General features: G+C 55.4%; 1 protein-coding gene across 5 annotated transcripts in view; it reads right to left on the reverse strand.

Annotated features, from left to right (window-relative positions):
- EMID1 (EMI domain containing 1) overlaps nucleotides 1-14,745 on the reverse strand; it is a 53,767-nt gene that overhangs the window by 26,800 nt on the left and 12,222 nt on the right. For 3 of the 5 annotated variants that reach the window (XR_007729267.1, XR_007729268.1, XM_050806820.1), the window contains exons 4-9: nucleotides 7,388-7,471; nucleotides 6,064-6,125; nucleotides 1,899-2,019; nucleotides 1,532-1,624; nucleotides 1,358-1,447; nucleotides 642-788 (exon numbers count right to left, since the gene is read on the reverse strand). Coding sequence is in view for 3 of the 5 variants with exons in the window: in XM_050806820.1 (XP_050662777.1) it covers nucleotides 642-788; nucleotides 1,358-1,447; nucleotides 1,532-1,624; nucleotides 1,899-2,019; nucleotides 6,064-6,125; nucleotides 7,388-7,471 (597 nt within the window). In the remaining 2 variants the exon portion in view is untranslated. The remainder of the gene's footprint in view (nucleotides 1-641; nucleotides 789-1,357; nucleotides 1,448-1,531; nucleotides 1,625-1,898; nucleotides 2,020-6,063; nucleotides 6,126-7,387; nucleotides 7,472-14,745) is intronic. The other 2 variants (XM_050806822.1, XM_050806821.1) reach the window with 1 other exon arrangement.

Here is a 14,745-nt window from a genome sequence, read left to right on the forward strand (position 1 = left end):
TTATCCACCACCTACTGTGTGCCAGGCTTCTGTACATGGGTGTTACACAGCTCTGGGAGGCTGGCACTGTCATTGTCCCCATTGTATGGATAGTGAGATGGAATGAATGCTGGGATGGCAGAATGAATGACTGGTGTGCACCAAAGACACGATGGAAAAGAGGCTGAAATCTGGCGCTCCACACTCTGACCCCTGGCAGTCCATGGGCAGGTCAGGCTGGGCTGCCAAAGGGAAGAAGCCAAGGACGTGCATCAGGGCCTGGAGGAGGGGCCAGGCCTGTGGCCTTGGGAGCTCAGAGCTCGCTTCCTGCTGCCAGGTCTTTTGCTTCCCAGTGCTCTGAGAACTGGATTCCAAGGCTCGGGACGGCCTGATGCCTGGTGGCTCTAAGCACAGGTTCTGGAGGCAGCCCGTTTGAAGCCGTTCCCCTACGCCGGGGCTGTGGGACCCTGGCAAGCCACCTCCCCTCTCTGGTCCTCAGTGTTCCTCATCTGTAAACACAGGAGGACAACAGCGCCTGCTGGAGGACTGGGTCACACCTGGCCTACCATGAGCAGGGCTGGCACACAGAAGGCACCTGGCAGATGGTAGTGGGCACTGTGCTGATGGCTACTCCACCCCCACCTCCACCTGCGGGGACTCACCATGCTGGGAGATCCGGGCATGGGGTGGCCCAACAGGGGTTGGGGGCCCAGGGGGGCCAGGAGGCCCTGGTGGCCCAGGAGGTCCCCTCTCTCCAGGGGTGCCCACAGCTCCAGCCCGGCCAGGGCTCCCTGGGGGGCCCTGTGGACCTGCAATGGAATCACAGGGATTTGTGGGTATACAGGAGGCAGGGAGGCCTAGGGTGGCCTTAAGCGACAGGACAAGGCAGCCTGGAGCGGTGGGCATGAGAGAGGGCCCCACAGTCCATAGACCTAGGCTCCCTGGTTGTCTAACAGGGATGAGCACAGCGCCCAGTCCTCCACCTCATCCAGGCTGGGTCTTCCTTCCTTGGGGCTCCCAAACCCCCAAAGTCCCTCATAGAAACCCTGGTCACATGGGGCAAGCATTGCTGCTTCTCCTCTGCCCAGCCCTGCTCCCAGCAGTCTGGAAGCTCCAGAAGGGCAGGGACATGTCTGACCCCACCCAGTGACCAGCCCAGAGCCTGCTAAGTGTAGGTGCCCAGGGAATGTGTCGAGTGAACGTAAGAGAGGATTTCATGGAGCCCAGGTGTGAACGGGGCACTCCCTGGCGGGGTGTTGAGTGAAGAGGCAAGCAGATGAAAGGGCCCAGGCCATCCTGGCCATGTCAGGAGCGGGGAAGGGCCCACCTGGTGGGGGGGTGGCCAGAGGAGCTGTGGAGCAACGTTGCGGGCACTCACCTGGTGGGCCTCTCATCCCCATTGGGCCCCGGCTGCCGGCATCTCCCTTGGGGCCGGTGGGCCCGGGCAGCCCCCGAGCACCGACTTGGTCTGGGGGGTAAAGCATATCAGACTGGCAGCTCCAGATCTGCTCTTGACCTCCACCCTGGCCCCAGCCCCTCTACCAGCACCTACCATTTCGGGGAAGCAGCGGGACCCTCACACTCTCTATGGCTCCTGGCAGCCCTGGGGTAGGGGGGTAGGCAGAGGTCAGTGTCCCCGCTGGGCCTGGAGGAGGGAGACTCATCCAGAATCCCCACTCCCAGCTCCCCCCGACCTCCAGGCAGGGTCTGCTGGGGCTGCTTGGTCTCCAGGGACTGCAGGTTTCAGGAGTCCCAGGAGACGGTCCTCTTAGGCGGGTCTAAGAAACGGGAAATGGGAAGACTGAGGCCCACTAGAGGGTTAAGTTGGGAGTCAGTGACAGGGTGGGGACCAGAATCCCACTTCCCCAATTCCCAACCCACTGCTCATTTCCACAGGCAAGTCTGAGTCTGACACTCACCCAGGAGGCCTCCATCTCCGGGGCTGCCCTGGGCAGGAGGAGGGCCCCAGAGTGGGGCAGGGTCCTCAGGGGTAGCTGGTGTGGGAGGCGCTGGCTGCTCTATGACAGTCAGCATGGCCACCTGAAGAGGAAGACAGGGACGGGGTGGGTACTAGGGTCTCACTAGGACCCCTCCCTATTTTTTTTTGAGATGGAGTTTTGCTCTGTTGCCCAGGCTAGAATGCAGTGGTACCATCACAGCTCATGTAGCCTCAACCACTTGGGCTTAAGTGATCCTTCTGCCTCAGCCTTCCAAGTAGCTGGGACCACAGGGACGCACCACCACACATGGCAAATTAAAAAAAAAAAAAAATTATTTGTAGAGACAAGGTCTCGCTACGTTGCCCAGGCTGGTCTTGAACTCCTGGGCTCAAGCGATCATCTTGCCTCAGCCTCCCAAAGTGTTGGGATTACAGGCATGAGGCAAGGTCTCACTAGGGACAGGCCAGCCAAGGGGCCTGGTGTGGGAGGCAGGAGGCACATAGCCAGCAGGGCCCAGCTTGGAGTGGAGCCCCAGGCTCGCAGGGGCACAGAGCTTCATTAGAAGTGACAGTGTTTTTTTTTTTTTTTTTTTTTTTTTTGGAGACGGAGTCTGGCTCTGTCGCCCAGGCTGGAGTGCAGTGGCCGGATCTCAGCTCACTACAAGCCCCGCCTCCCGGGTTCACGCCATTCTCCTGCCTCAGCCTCCCGAGTAGCTGGGACTACAGGCGCCGCCACCTCGCCCGGCTAATTTTTTTTGTATTTTTTTTTTAGTAGAGACGGGGTTTCACCATGTTAGCCAGGATGGTCTCGATCTCCTGACCTCATGATCCGCCCGTCTCGGCCTCCCAAAGTGCTGGGATTACAGGCTTGAGCCACCGCGCCCGGCCCGTGACAGTGTTTTTCAAAGCACAGGATTCATAACACGCATTATGAAAACGTCATTGACACCATCATTGCCAGCCAAGTTGAGCTTTGTGACTGTCACGGTGCTTGCTGGGCCATGCGCTTTTTTTCTATGCTTATCTACAAATAAGAAGCTTTTCTTGATTTGTTAAAGCACCACAGGGTATGGCTGGAAGAGTTTCACTAATATTTTTTTTTTTCCAAGATGGAGAGTCTTGCTCTGTTGCCCAGGCTAGAATGCAGTGGCGCGATCTCGGCTCACTGCAACCTCCGCCTCCCGGGTTCAAGTGATTCTCCTTCCTCAGCCTCCCAAGTAGCTGGGATTACAGTCGTGCGCCACCATACCTGGCTAATTTTTGTATTTTTAGTAGAGATGGGGTTTTACCATGTTGGCCAGGCTGGTCTCAAACTCCTGACCTGAAGTGATCTGCTTATCTCGGCCTCCCAAAGTGTTGGGATTACAGGCATGAGCCACCATTCCTGGCCTTTCACTAAATTTGGAAGGAAGTTTGGAAGAGTCGACATGAAATAGAAACCTGGAGGTGTACACAAAGTCCACTTTCGGGTCCACAGTGAGGAAGACTCTGGGAAGCTAGAGGTGTCCCCTCAGCTGCTGAGGACCAAAGAGAGGCCAGATGACCATAGACCAGGGGCTTGGGGATCGTGGGGGCCTGTCCAGAGAAAAGCTGAAACTCTCCGGCAGACCCTGAACCAGGAATTCCCATCACAGATGTGGGACTGAGTTGCCTCTTACGTGGGCTTCTCCTGGGAGAGAGCTTAGGGAACTGCTCCTGGAACCCCGTGCCTTGTAACTCAGGGGCCAGCACATGCTATTTGGAAGCTTGTTTTTCCCACTGGATAAATCAGGGGCATCTTCCTTTTTTTAATTTTAGAGACAGGGTCTAGCTCTGCCGTTCAGGCTAGAGTGCAGTGGTGCTATCACGGCTCACTGCAGCCTTGCCCGCCTGAGCTCAAGTGATCCTCCTGCCTCAGCCTCTTGAGCAGCTGGGATTGTGTGCCAGCTGTGTGCCACTAAGCCCAGTTAATTTTTTGTAGAGATGGAATCTTGCTATGTTGCCCAGGCTGGTCTCGCGCTCCAGGCCTCAAGTAATTCTCCTGCCTTGGCCTTCCAAAGTGCTGGGATTACAGGTGTGAGCCACCAAGCCCAGGGTGGAGTGCAGTGGTGCAATATCAGCTCACTGCAACCTCTGCCTCCTGGGTTCAAGCAATTCTCTGCCTCAGCCTCCCATGTAGCTGGGATTAGAGATACCTGCCACCACGACCGGCTATTTTTTTTTTTTTTTTTGACGCGGAGTCTTGCTCTGTGCCCCAGGCTGGAGTGCAGTGGCGTGATCTCGGCTCACTGCAAGCTCCGCTCCCCCGGGTTCACGCCATTCTCCTGCCTCAGCCTCCCGAGTAGCTGGGACTACAGGCGCCCGCCACCTCGCCCGGCTAATTTTCTTGTATTTTTAGTAGAGACGGGGTTTCACCGTGTTAGCCAGGATGGTCTCGATCTCCTGACCTCATGATCCGCCCGTCTCGGCCTCCCAAAGTGCTGGGATTACAGGCTTGAGCCACCGCGCCCGGCCAACGACCGGCTTTTTTTTTTTTTTTTTTTCTTGAGATAGAGTTTCGTTCTTGTTGCCCAGGCGGGAGTGCAATGGCACGATCTAAGCTCACTGCAACCTCTGCCTCCTGGGTTCAAGCAATTCTCCTGCCTCAGTCTCCCGAGTAGCTGGGATTACAGGCATGCGCCACCATGCCCAGCTAATTTTTGTATTTTTCGTAGAGACAGGGTTTCTCCATGTTGGTCAGGCTGGTCTCGAACTCCTGACCTCAGGTGATCCATCCCCCTCAGCCTCCCAAAGTGCTGGGATTACAGGCATGAGCCACCTCACCTGGCCCCGGTTAATTTTTTGTATTTTTAGTAAAGCTAAGGTTTCACCATCTTAGCCAGGCTGGTCTTGAACTCCTGACCTTGTGATCCACCCGGCTCAGCCTCCCAAATGCTGAGATTACAGGGCTGAGCCACTGCGCCCAGCCTAATTTTTTTTTCTTTCTTTTTTTTGAGACAGAGTCTCGTTCTGTTGCCCAGGCTGGAATACAGTGGCATGATCTTGGCTCACTACAACCTCCGCCTCCCAGGTTCAAGTGATCCTCATGCCTCAGCCTCCTTTGTAGCCGGGATTATGGGCGTGTGCCACCATGCCAGGCTAATTTTTGTATTTTGAAAAGAGACAGGGTTACGCCATGTTGGCCAGGCTGGTCTCGAACTCTTGGCCTCAAGCAATCCACCTGCCTCGGCCTCCCAAAGTGTGGAGATTACAGGTGTGAGCCACTGCACCAAGCTGTACTTTTTAATTAAAAAAAAAAAAAAAAAAAAAGTTTTATGGCAGCGCAGTGGCTCACACCTGTAATCCCAGTAATCCCAGCACCTTGGGAGGCCAAGACAGCGAATTGCTTGAGCTTAGAAGTTCAAGACCAGCCTGGGCAACTTGGAGAAACCCCATCTCTACCAAAAATTAAAAAATTAGCTGGATGTGGTGTTGTTCACCTATGGTCCCAGCTACTCAGGAGGCTGAGGTGGGAGGATTGCTTGAGCCCAGGAGGCATAGGTTGCAGTGAGCTGAGATCTCGCCACTGCACTCCAGCCTGGGAAACACAGGAAGACCCTGTTTCAAACAAAACCAGACGAAACAAAGAATACAAAACATTTTATCTTGAAATAATTTGAGATGCGTGATAGATGTTTTGTTTTTGAAACCAGGAAGATTGTATTATGGATGGGGGTTGGGGGGATAGAGAAAGGGTATGGGGCAGGGGCAGCCAGGAGATCCCACCAGGATCTCTGGGCAGTGTCTTTGCTGATCTGGCTGGGATGGTAATGGAGCCCCATGGGAGGGAGCTCACAGGCCTCCTGGAGGAAGAACAGGCCAGGCTGGCTGTGACTTGCACTTCACATATACAGTCTTCACTGAGTGGATGCTAGTGTCCCCTCCGCTTTACAGAAGGGGAAACTGAGGCACAACCTGTGAGCAGGCTTCCAAGGGAGGGACACTAGAGGAAACCAGGACATGCCTGACAGGGGATGCTGCTCGCTAAGTCAGCTCAGAGCTGCCCTGTGGGTTCGCTGAGGGTGCAAGCATGGGGTGTGGGGAAGGAGGAGGGGAGGGTGGGATGGTGGTTGCCCGGACTGGCCTAGGGCAGGGGGCAACCACCCAGGAGAGAGCTGCTCACCCACCTTGGCCTCCAGCATCTTCAGCCGCTCTGTCAGCTCTGATACTTTACTGCAGTTGAGACAACCTGCGGGGAGGAAGGAAGCTGGGGCCAGGGCCGAGGGTCCTAGGCTCCCCCTCAGAGCCCTTCAGTCTCTGGGAGGTGGGATGCAGGGAAGGATCAGATATCTGATGACTCCAACCCATGAGGGAGCCTTAGGCTGGGGAGGGGCTACAGGATCATGGTGGATCCAGGGGGACCTCACCCTATGAGTTCTTTTTGGCGTTGGAGCCTCCAGAGTGGCCTGCTTCTCCTGCAGCAGGACCAGGGACCCGACCCCTGGCAGCCTCTGTGTCCAAAATGACCACTTTCCCAGAAGCCAAGGAAATGGCAATGAGGTGGGGGCCATGGATGAGGCTGAGGGCTTCCCCAACGACCCCAACCAGGCTCATGGGCTAAGAGTTTAGAGCTCAGACAAGCCTGGGTCTGAGCCTTGACACTGTCCTGCGTGACTTGTCCTCTCTGGAAAGATCCTGTTGCTTCCCGCCTGGGCAGGGCTGGAGCCAGGGCTTGCCAGCTTTGGGGACCTACCCAGCGCAGTCTGGACTGGGCTGGCCTCAAAGGTGCCATCCTCTGAGCCTCCCCCGACCCACCATCCAGCACCCCCCGGTCTCCTGGGTGAGACTCTCGAGAATGACGTGAGTCATTCACAGCAGCTCTGGACATTTACGGAGCCTCCCAGCTGCTGGCCCTGCCGAGTGCTGTGCCAGCAGTCTCTCCCCTCCTCACAGGAGTGTCACCCCCATTCACACCTGAGGACATGGCTCAGAGCAGGGAGGGGTGAGTGCCTAACTAGCACATCTGGGGTCTTGTCCTGGTGCTGCCCCGACTCCCAGCTGTGGGGCCTGGAGCAGGGCAGGACAGGGAGGTCAGAGACCTTCAGCTTCCTCCTCTTTAAAAAGGGGACAATGGGAGGGCAGTGGACAGCTGTGAGGTCTAAATGAGCTGCTGATGGGAAGTGCCTGGCACAGGGCCTTGCACACTGCTGACATTCAGAAAAGTGCTGATTACATAAAAAGAGGAAACAGGGGGATTGAACTGGCATCTGCAAGAGTCCAGGGGTCATGGGTCCAGATGTCTGGACCCAGGTCAGATGCCCCTCTGGGGTCCTTTCTGTGCCCCTCAAAGCAACTTTTGTGGCCTGGGGAGCGTGGGATGGGGAGACTGTTACTGTCCTTGACCCTCCACTGCCAGACCTGCTGGCTTTTAGGACAGTTACTAAACTGCCCTGAGCCTGCTCCAGAGCTCCCTCAGCCCAGGGGACCCCAAGAAGCTACCCCAGGACCCACCTGAGAAGGCTGTGGGCTGAAGTGCCATCCGCCGCATGGTATTGCCCGACCACATGGGCTCCAAGGAGCCAGAGGAACCTGCAACTGAGGGATGGAGGGTGAGAGCCCTGCTGGGGTATGATCCTTGCCTCCTCAGGTCCCCCTGCCCACCACTGTAGCCCCAGCAGGGATCCCTACTCCCCTCAGCACAGGACACAGAGGCCCAGAGAAGGAGAGTGCACGTATCTGGGTCACACAGCATGAACTGGGCTGAGCTAGAGCAAGGCTGGCCACCTGATAGGGCTGGGAAGAGGGGCTGGCAATGGGGCGGGGGCCATGGATGAGGCTGAGGACTTCCCCAACGACCCCAACCCCAGCCAGCCTCATGGGCTAAGAGTTTAGAGCTCAGACAAGCCTGGGTCCGAGCCCTGACACTTACTGTCCTGCATGACTTGTCCTCTCTGGACTTATTTTCCCATCTGTAAAATGGGATTCTAAGGCCTCTAAACCTCCCAGGCTGAGGTGAGGCCTGAGGTCAGCCATGAATGCAAAGGGCCCACTGTGCACACACAGCGACCGGCACACACAGTAGGTGCTCAATAAACGGCCGCCGTGACTGTTGCCATCCACACTTTCACTGCCTGGCTTGGTAAGAGGAGACTGAAGTGGATCCAGCCCTGGTTTTAAATGAAAACCAGAGGGAGGCTGGCTGTCTGGGAGGGCAAGGGGAGCCAGTTCCAGGGCCAACCCCTGCTGCCACCCCTCCCAAGGAGGACCCCCCCACACCCGCCCCAGCCATCCTGGCTGGTCTGGCTTTAGGGGACTGGTTTTCTCCACAGCTGGAGGGATGGACTGGCCAAACCAGGGGCGGGGGCACAGCTGGAGAGGCTGTGGAGCCAGCACTGGCAACTGCCCCCCTCAGCCCCCCAGGCCTTCCTTTTAAGGCCACGAAATGTTGTCTGGGGGGAGACAAGACCCAAATAAGGCATGGGCCTGGCAGCTCGGAGCAGGGCTGTGGGTTGATGCAGGGAGCGAGAGGCGCCGAGAACTCAAACCAGACGAGTCCCTCTGGCCAGCCCCCAGTGGAGGCTGCCAGGCCCTGCTCTGGGTCCCACTGTGGGGCCTCCACTCGTGCTGAGCCTGCATCCCCAGCACACCCTCCTCAAGGGCCTGTGACCTGCCCAGGCACAGGGGGCTAATCTCACCCAGGATGGAGGAAGATGCGTTGCCAGCCCAGGACTGGGGCCGGCACTGGGGACTCCCTGGGGAGGGGAGACATCACTGTGAACCATGCCCATGTGAAGGACCTTGTATAGCTTGGCTCAATCCTACAAGGAAGGCGATAATCAGAACAGACAACTCTTGTTTAGCATGTACCCTGTGCCTGGCACCTTCTAAGCACTTCACATACATAGTCTTAACTGTGAGTGGGTGCTAGTACCACCTCCACTTTCCAGGTGGGGAAACTGAGGCACAGGGCAGCTCTGTGCTACCTCTTCTCTGTTGCCCATGCTCAGATAAAGGTGGATGAGTAAATGACACTCAACTCCACTTCCTCACTTGGAAGAAATGAGGCAGAGAAGAGAGGCGACTTGCCGTCGGTTGTCTGCGGGATGGTCCCAAGCCTGGATTTGAACACAGGTCGGCCTGATTCCAGGGCCAGATTTCTTTTTTTGGTTGGTGGGAGGTGCAGGGGCACCCGGCAGGCAGGCTCAATGTTCAGCAGGAGTGCTGGTGCCTGAGAAAAACGGCCTCGCCAAGCGCTCTTCATTCTTTCTGCTTCCAGGTAGAGATGTGATGTCATTTTAGTACTCTTTTCGGGAAGTTGACCAAAAGAAGCGGCCATCTCTCGCAACGTGGGGATGTTTGAGTTTCCTCTGTGATGAAGCTTCAGCTGCTCTCCCCATCCGCTTCTGCCCTCCTCTCTATTCTGCTGTTGTTTTCTTTTTTCTTTTTTTCCATTGCATTATCTACCTTCTAGCGTGTTCCAGTTTCCCAGGCCACTGCCTGTCCTCTGGCCTCCTGGCTGGAACATCAGCCCCACTAGGGCAGGGACCTTGTCTGTCTTGTGCTCGGCCTACAAAAGTGCCCAGCACCCAGTAGGATCTCATGGGCTTCATGTATAAAACTTTTTTTGTGTTGTTTTAAGACGGAGTCTCACTCTGTCACCCAGGCTGGAGTACAGTGGTGCAATCTTGGCTCACTACAACCTCCACCTCCCAGGTTCAAGTGATTCTCCTGCTTCAGCCTCCGGAGTAGCTGGGACAACCGGAGCGTGCCACCATGCCCAGCTAATTTTTGGTATTTTTAGTAGAGACAGAATTTCACCATATTAGCCAGGATGGTCTCCATCTCCTGGCCTAGTGATCCACCTGCCTCGGCCTCCCAAAGTGCTGGGATTATAGGCGTGAGCCACCGAGACCGGCCATTTATAAAACTTTTGTTGATGAATACATGAATCACCAACTGAAAATAAATTTCGATCAAGCAAACCAAATATAAGGCAGACACAACTGTCTTGAACGTCAACATAGGCCGGGCACAGTGGCTCACGCCTGTAATCCCAGCACTTTGGGAAGCCGAGGCAGGTGGATGACCTGAGGTCAGGAGTTCGAGATCAGCCTGGCCAACATGGCGGAACCCTGTCTCTATTAAAAATACAAAAATTAGCTGGGGGTGGTGGTGTGTGCCTGTAATCCCAGCTACTTGGAAGGTTGAGGCAGGAGAATCGCTTGAACCCGGGAGCGGAGGTTGCAGTGAGCTGAAAATGCACCACTGTACTCCAGCCTGGGCAACAAAGTAAGACTCCTCAAAAAAAAAAAAAAAAAAAAAAAAAGTCAGCATAAATGGGCCAGGTGCAGGGGCTCACACCTGTAATCCCAGCACTTTGGGAGGCTGAAGTGGGCAGATTGCTTGAGCCCAGGAATTTGAGACCAGCCTGGGTAATATGGCAAAACCCTGTCTCCACAAAAAATTTAAAAATTAGCTGGGTATGGTGGCGCATGCCTGTAGTCCCAGCTACTTGGGAGACTGATACGGGAGGATAGCTTGAACTTGGAAGGTCAAGGTTGCAGTGAGCTGTGATCATACCACACTGAAAGAGTGAGACCCTATCTAAAAAAAAATAAAATCAGCATAAATGTTTTAATGTCATACTAGAGTGTCCCTGAGTTATTAATCTGTAAACTGGTGGTTGGAAATTCTTTTTCAACCAGTTTGTTTTCGATGTTTCTCCAGGGGCCAGAAAGAATGAGAAAAACAAATAAAAATGTGGTCTGACAGCAGCACAGACATCAAATGCTCAAAGTAATTGCAAATTTAAATTAAAAAAAGAAGAGAGTTTAAAGAAATAACAAAACTGTTCAAAAGACCAGAAAATTTTGGGTTTGGATTCAAGATTCACAAAAAGTTATCCAAAAACTCCCCCAAAATTCTGAGAAATGGACAGAAACATTTTAAGGGATGTAGCAGGTTGTAAAATGACCCTGTAGCACACAAAATTCCAGTAAGGAAGAAGCCACAGATTGTGGGGAGATCTGTCGTTGGACAAAAATGTCATATCCCGGCCAGGCGTGGTGGTTCATGCCTGTAATCCCAGCACTTTGAGAGGCCAAGGTGGGCAGATCAAGAGGTCAGGAGATCGAGACCCTCCTGGCTAACACAGTGAAACCCCGTCTCTACTAAAAATACAAAAAATTAGCCGGGCCTGGTGGCTGACACCTGAAGTCCCAGCTACTCAGCAAGCTGAGGCAGGAGAATGGTGTGAACCCGGGAGGCGGAGCTTGCAGTGAGCCGAGATTGCGCCACTGCACTCCAGCCTGGGCGACAGAGCGAGACTCCTTCTAAACAAAACAAAACAAAACAAAACAAAACAAATGTCATATCCCTCCCATGGGTGTTTGGTCAAAGGCCCTGAAACAGGCCCCTGTGAGCTGAGACCCTCCTCATCTCAGCCTGGTGGTCCTTACTGAAGGGCTCCTCCCTAGCCTCAACCTTGTCCTCCCAGGGAGGCTCTGAAGGCTGGTCCCAGGACCACAAACCCCAGCTCCACTTTGGGAACCTGACTGTGGGCCACTTCCCACCATCTGGGAGGTCCTCACATGCCCTATACACATACATATACACACACACATGCACGTTCCTACCCCATGCCCTCTCCTAATCTCTACAGCTGCTGCACCCATGTCACCTCCTCCAGGAAGCCTTCCCAAACAGGCCAGTGCGCCTACCAGTGTCAAAGCCCCCTCGAAGCTCATCACTCCCTGTCTTGACCTCCACATCTTGACCTCCACATGCTCAGCGCTGTCTGTAGTTTCTAGCCCTGGGCCCCATAAGCAGCTCTTCTTCCCTCTGCCCAGTGCCAGGCCTGAGCTAAGAAGCTTTGTGTCCCTTCTCGGGACCCTCACGACACCTCACGATATAGGACACTGAGGCCCAGAGAGGAGAGGCTCCCGCTCTGTCCTTGCAGTGGGACAAGGGGGTCTGGGATTCCAATCTTGCCCTAAATTGGGGATTAGGGATGTGAAAAGTTGGGGATTAGGGGTATGAAAATCTGGGGGTGTCCCTGGGATCCACCTTCATGACTTTCTCTCCCTGGAGAGAAGCCAAAGGAACGGCTTCCTCATTCACAACCGACCCCCCAGATCTGCTCTGCTCGGTTTAGCAACCACAGGCCATAGGGAGGCAGCCTTCCCAGCCCCAGCCCAGGTCTCCTGCAAGGAATTTACTTTGCAAATGTAAATATTTGCTTCTGGTGGCCAGAGCCAGGGGTTAGGGTCAGAGCTGGGGCTGGGAGCTCCAAGAACCCTCCAGCTCAATCAGGAACCTCCGGGAAGGCTTAGTCTATGTCCGGCCTGGCCGCCTCTTCAGGACAGGCAAAGGTCCTATTCAATTCCTGTGCACTCACTTTATACGTGGCCCATGCCAGGCACTGGGGATGTGGGAGTAACGGTGGCAGGATGCGGGTCAACCTAGCCAGGTGGGAGCACCCAGAGGGCTGCAGGCAGAGCAGTGACTTGCCGGCCACTGCCAAGGCCATGTATGAGAGACAAAGCCGGTGTGGGCAGGGGGTTCAAACAGAGGGAGGGTGAGGTTCAGGGGATCCAGGCAGGGGCTGAGAGAGTGGAGGAGGCAGCCACACAGTCGGCTGGGCATGCAGGATGGGCTGGCAGGAGGTGGGGGTTGCTGGGACTCCCAGGAGTGGGGGTGGCTGGGTGGTGGATGTGGGTGGATTTGCAGTGGTTAGCCCTTGGATTCTGAATCTGCAAAGTAAAGTTCAGACTTAGCACCATACCTGGAGCCTGGTTACGATGAAAGAGATGAGTGTGGAGCATGCCCAGCCCTGGATGGTAGAAGAGACCAAGGAGCCCAGGAAGGGCCTGGGCTAGAACCTCAGTCTGTTTGTAGGCTATTTTAAAATTTTATATTTAGAGGCAGGATCTTGCTCTGTCACCTAAGCTGGAGTGCAGTGGCAGGATCACAGCTCACTGCAGACCTGAACTCCTGGGCTCAAGCAATCCTCCTGTCTCAGCCTCCTGAGTAGCCAGGACTACAGGTGTGCACCACCATGCCCAGCTAATTTTTAAACTTTTTTTTTTAGATAGGGTCTTGCTATGTTGCCCAGACTAGTCTTGAATTCCTGGCCTCAAGCAATCCTCCTGCCTTGGCCTCCCAAAGTGCTCAGATTACAGGTGTGAGCCACCGTGCCTGGCCCATTTTTAGGCTATTTTGTGGTCAACCTCGGGCAAGTGTCCCCTCTCTGGCTCCTCTTCCTGGGAGACAGGGCTGTGAATAACCATGGATGGGGAAAAAATATGTATGCTGGGGACAATGGGACCTATGAGGGGGAAGCAGAGGCAGTCCAGCTCCATGGGGTCCATAGGGAGGGGAGGGGAGGGAGCCCCAGCCTCTCTATCTTTCTATCTGGGAGGAGCTGGGGCTGAGACTGGCTTCCGCCAGCCTCACAGCATCCCAGCTTTCTGAACAGGCTCCCAGGGACATCCTCAGCCAGCACTCTGCAGGGGAAAGACCCCTGGCTGCAGTCAGACTGACCAGGTTTGAGCCTGGCTCCTCAGCTCACAGACTGCTCCCCTGGACAAGGCATTCCCCTCTCTGAGCCTCAGTTTCTGCATCTGGGCCTTCTGTACCATGATGTGATGGCTCCTGTGGCGGGGATGGGGGGGGGGTATGCCTTGCAGCGCCCAGCACGGAGCAGCTTTCCTTCCCCTTGTCCTGATTATTGCAGGAGGGTCTGGGGCAGGGGGATGCCACAGAACTCAGGTCGGCACCCTGGGGAAAAACCTGGCCACAATACTTGTTTGCTGTGTGACGTTATGTGAGACCCACACCCTCTCTGAGCTTCACTTTCATCATCCGGACAGTGGGGCTGATCTGTCTGCAGGAAGCCTCAAGAGGCAGGGTGTCATGGGGGTTACTGCAGCAGCCCCACTGTCAGCAGAGTCCACCAGCCCAGGTACTCAGGGGGTCAGGCCCAGGCCCAGAAAAGCTGATTGTGGGGCTCAGCCCACCCTCCTGACATGGCCCTGGCATTGCGCCCACCCCTGCCTGGCCCACTTGGTGCATTCTGGCCTTGGTTCTTCCTCACCCATTGTTTCTGATAAGCCCTATTGTTTCTGATGAAAGGGGGCCAGGTGATAGCCTCCGCCAGCCCCACCTCCTGAGGCCTAGGGGCACAGAAGCTTGCTCAGACAGGTCCCGATCCTGGCTCTCACCCGCTGAGTAACCTCGGGCCAGTCCCATCACCTCTCTGAGCCTCAGTTTCTCCATCTGTAAAATGGAGCCCATTCTAGCCCCTTCTCCACAGGTTGCCATGGACATCAAATGAGACAATCCTCATTTGTCACAAAGTGAACATCCCCATTCTGCAGAAAACCAGGGCCCAGCGCTGTGAAGTCCTTCACTAGAGCCCACCAGCCTCACAGAGACTCAAGGTCCGTTTCTTGACTGTGAAGTGGGGTCTCAGAGGCAGGAGGCCATGGAATCCTCAGCATGGGGTGGGTGGTGGGGGCGCAGGACGGGAGCCCAAGACATTTGTGGAGCATCTACCATGAGCCAATCATGAGTGCTACTTCTTCATGCTGGGTGACTTCCAGATAAAGCCAAAGTTCAGAGAGGAGAAGGGACTTGCCCCAAGTCACACAGCAGAGCGCAGCTGATTTAGGGCTGGATTCCGGAATGGCAAGTGTTCCCTCTCCTCCTTTGGCCCACTGCAGGCTGCCCTGGGCCCTGTTGGCCCTTGTGATGCACCTCTATGGCTCCAGGGTCAAGAGACAGCGCTAGGCAGGTGACAAGAGTGGGCACCAGCACGAGAAGCAGCCGGGGAGCCCAGCCTGAACTCAACTGTGGGAGGAAGGGCAGAG

Source organism: Macaca thibetana, chromosome 10, assembly GCF_024542745.1.
Source record: "Macaca thibetana thibetana isolate TM-01 chromosome 10, ASM2454274v1, whole genome shotgun sequence".
Classification (NCBI taxonomy): Eukaryota; Metazoa; Chordata; class Mammalia; order Primates; family Cercopithecidae; genus Macaca; species Macaca thibetana.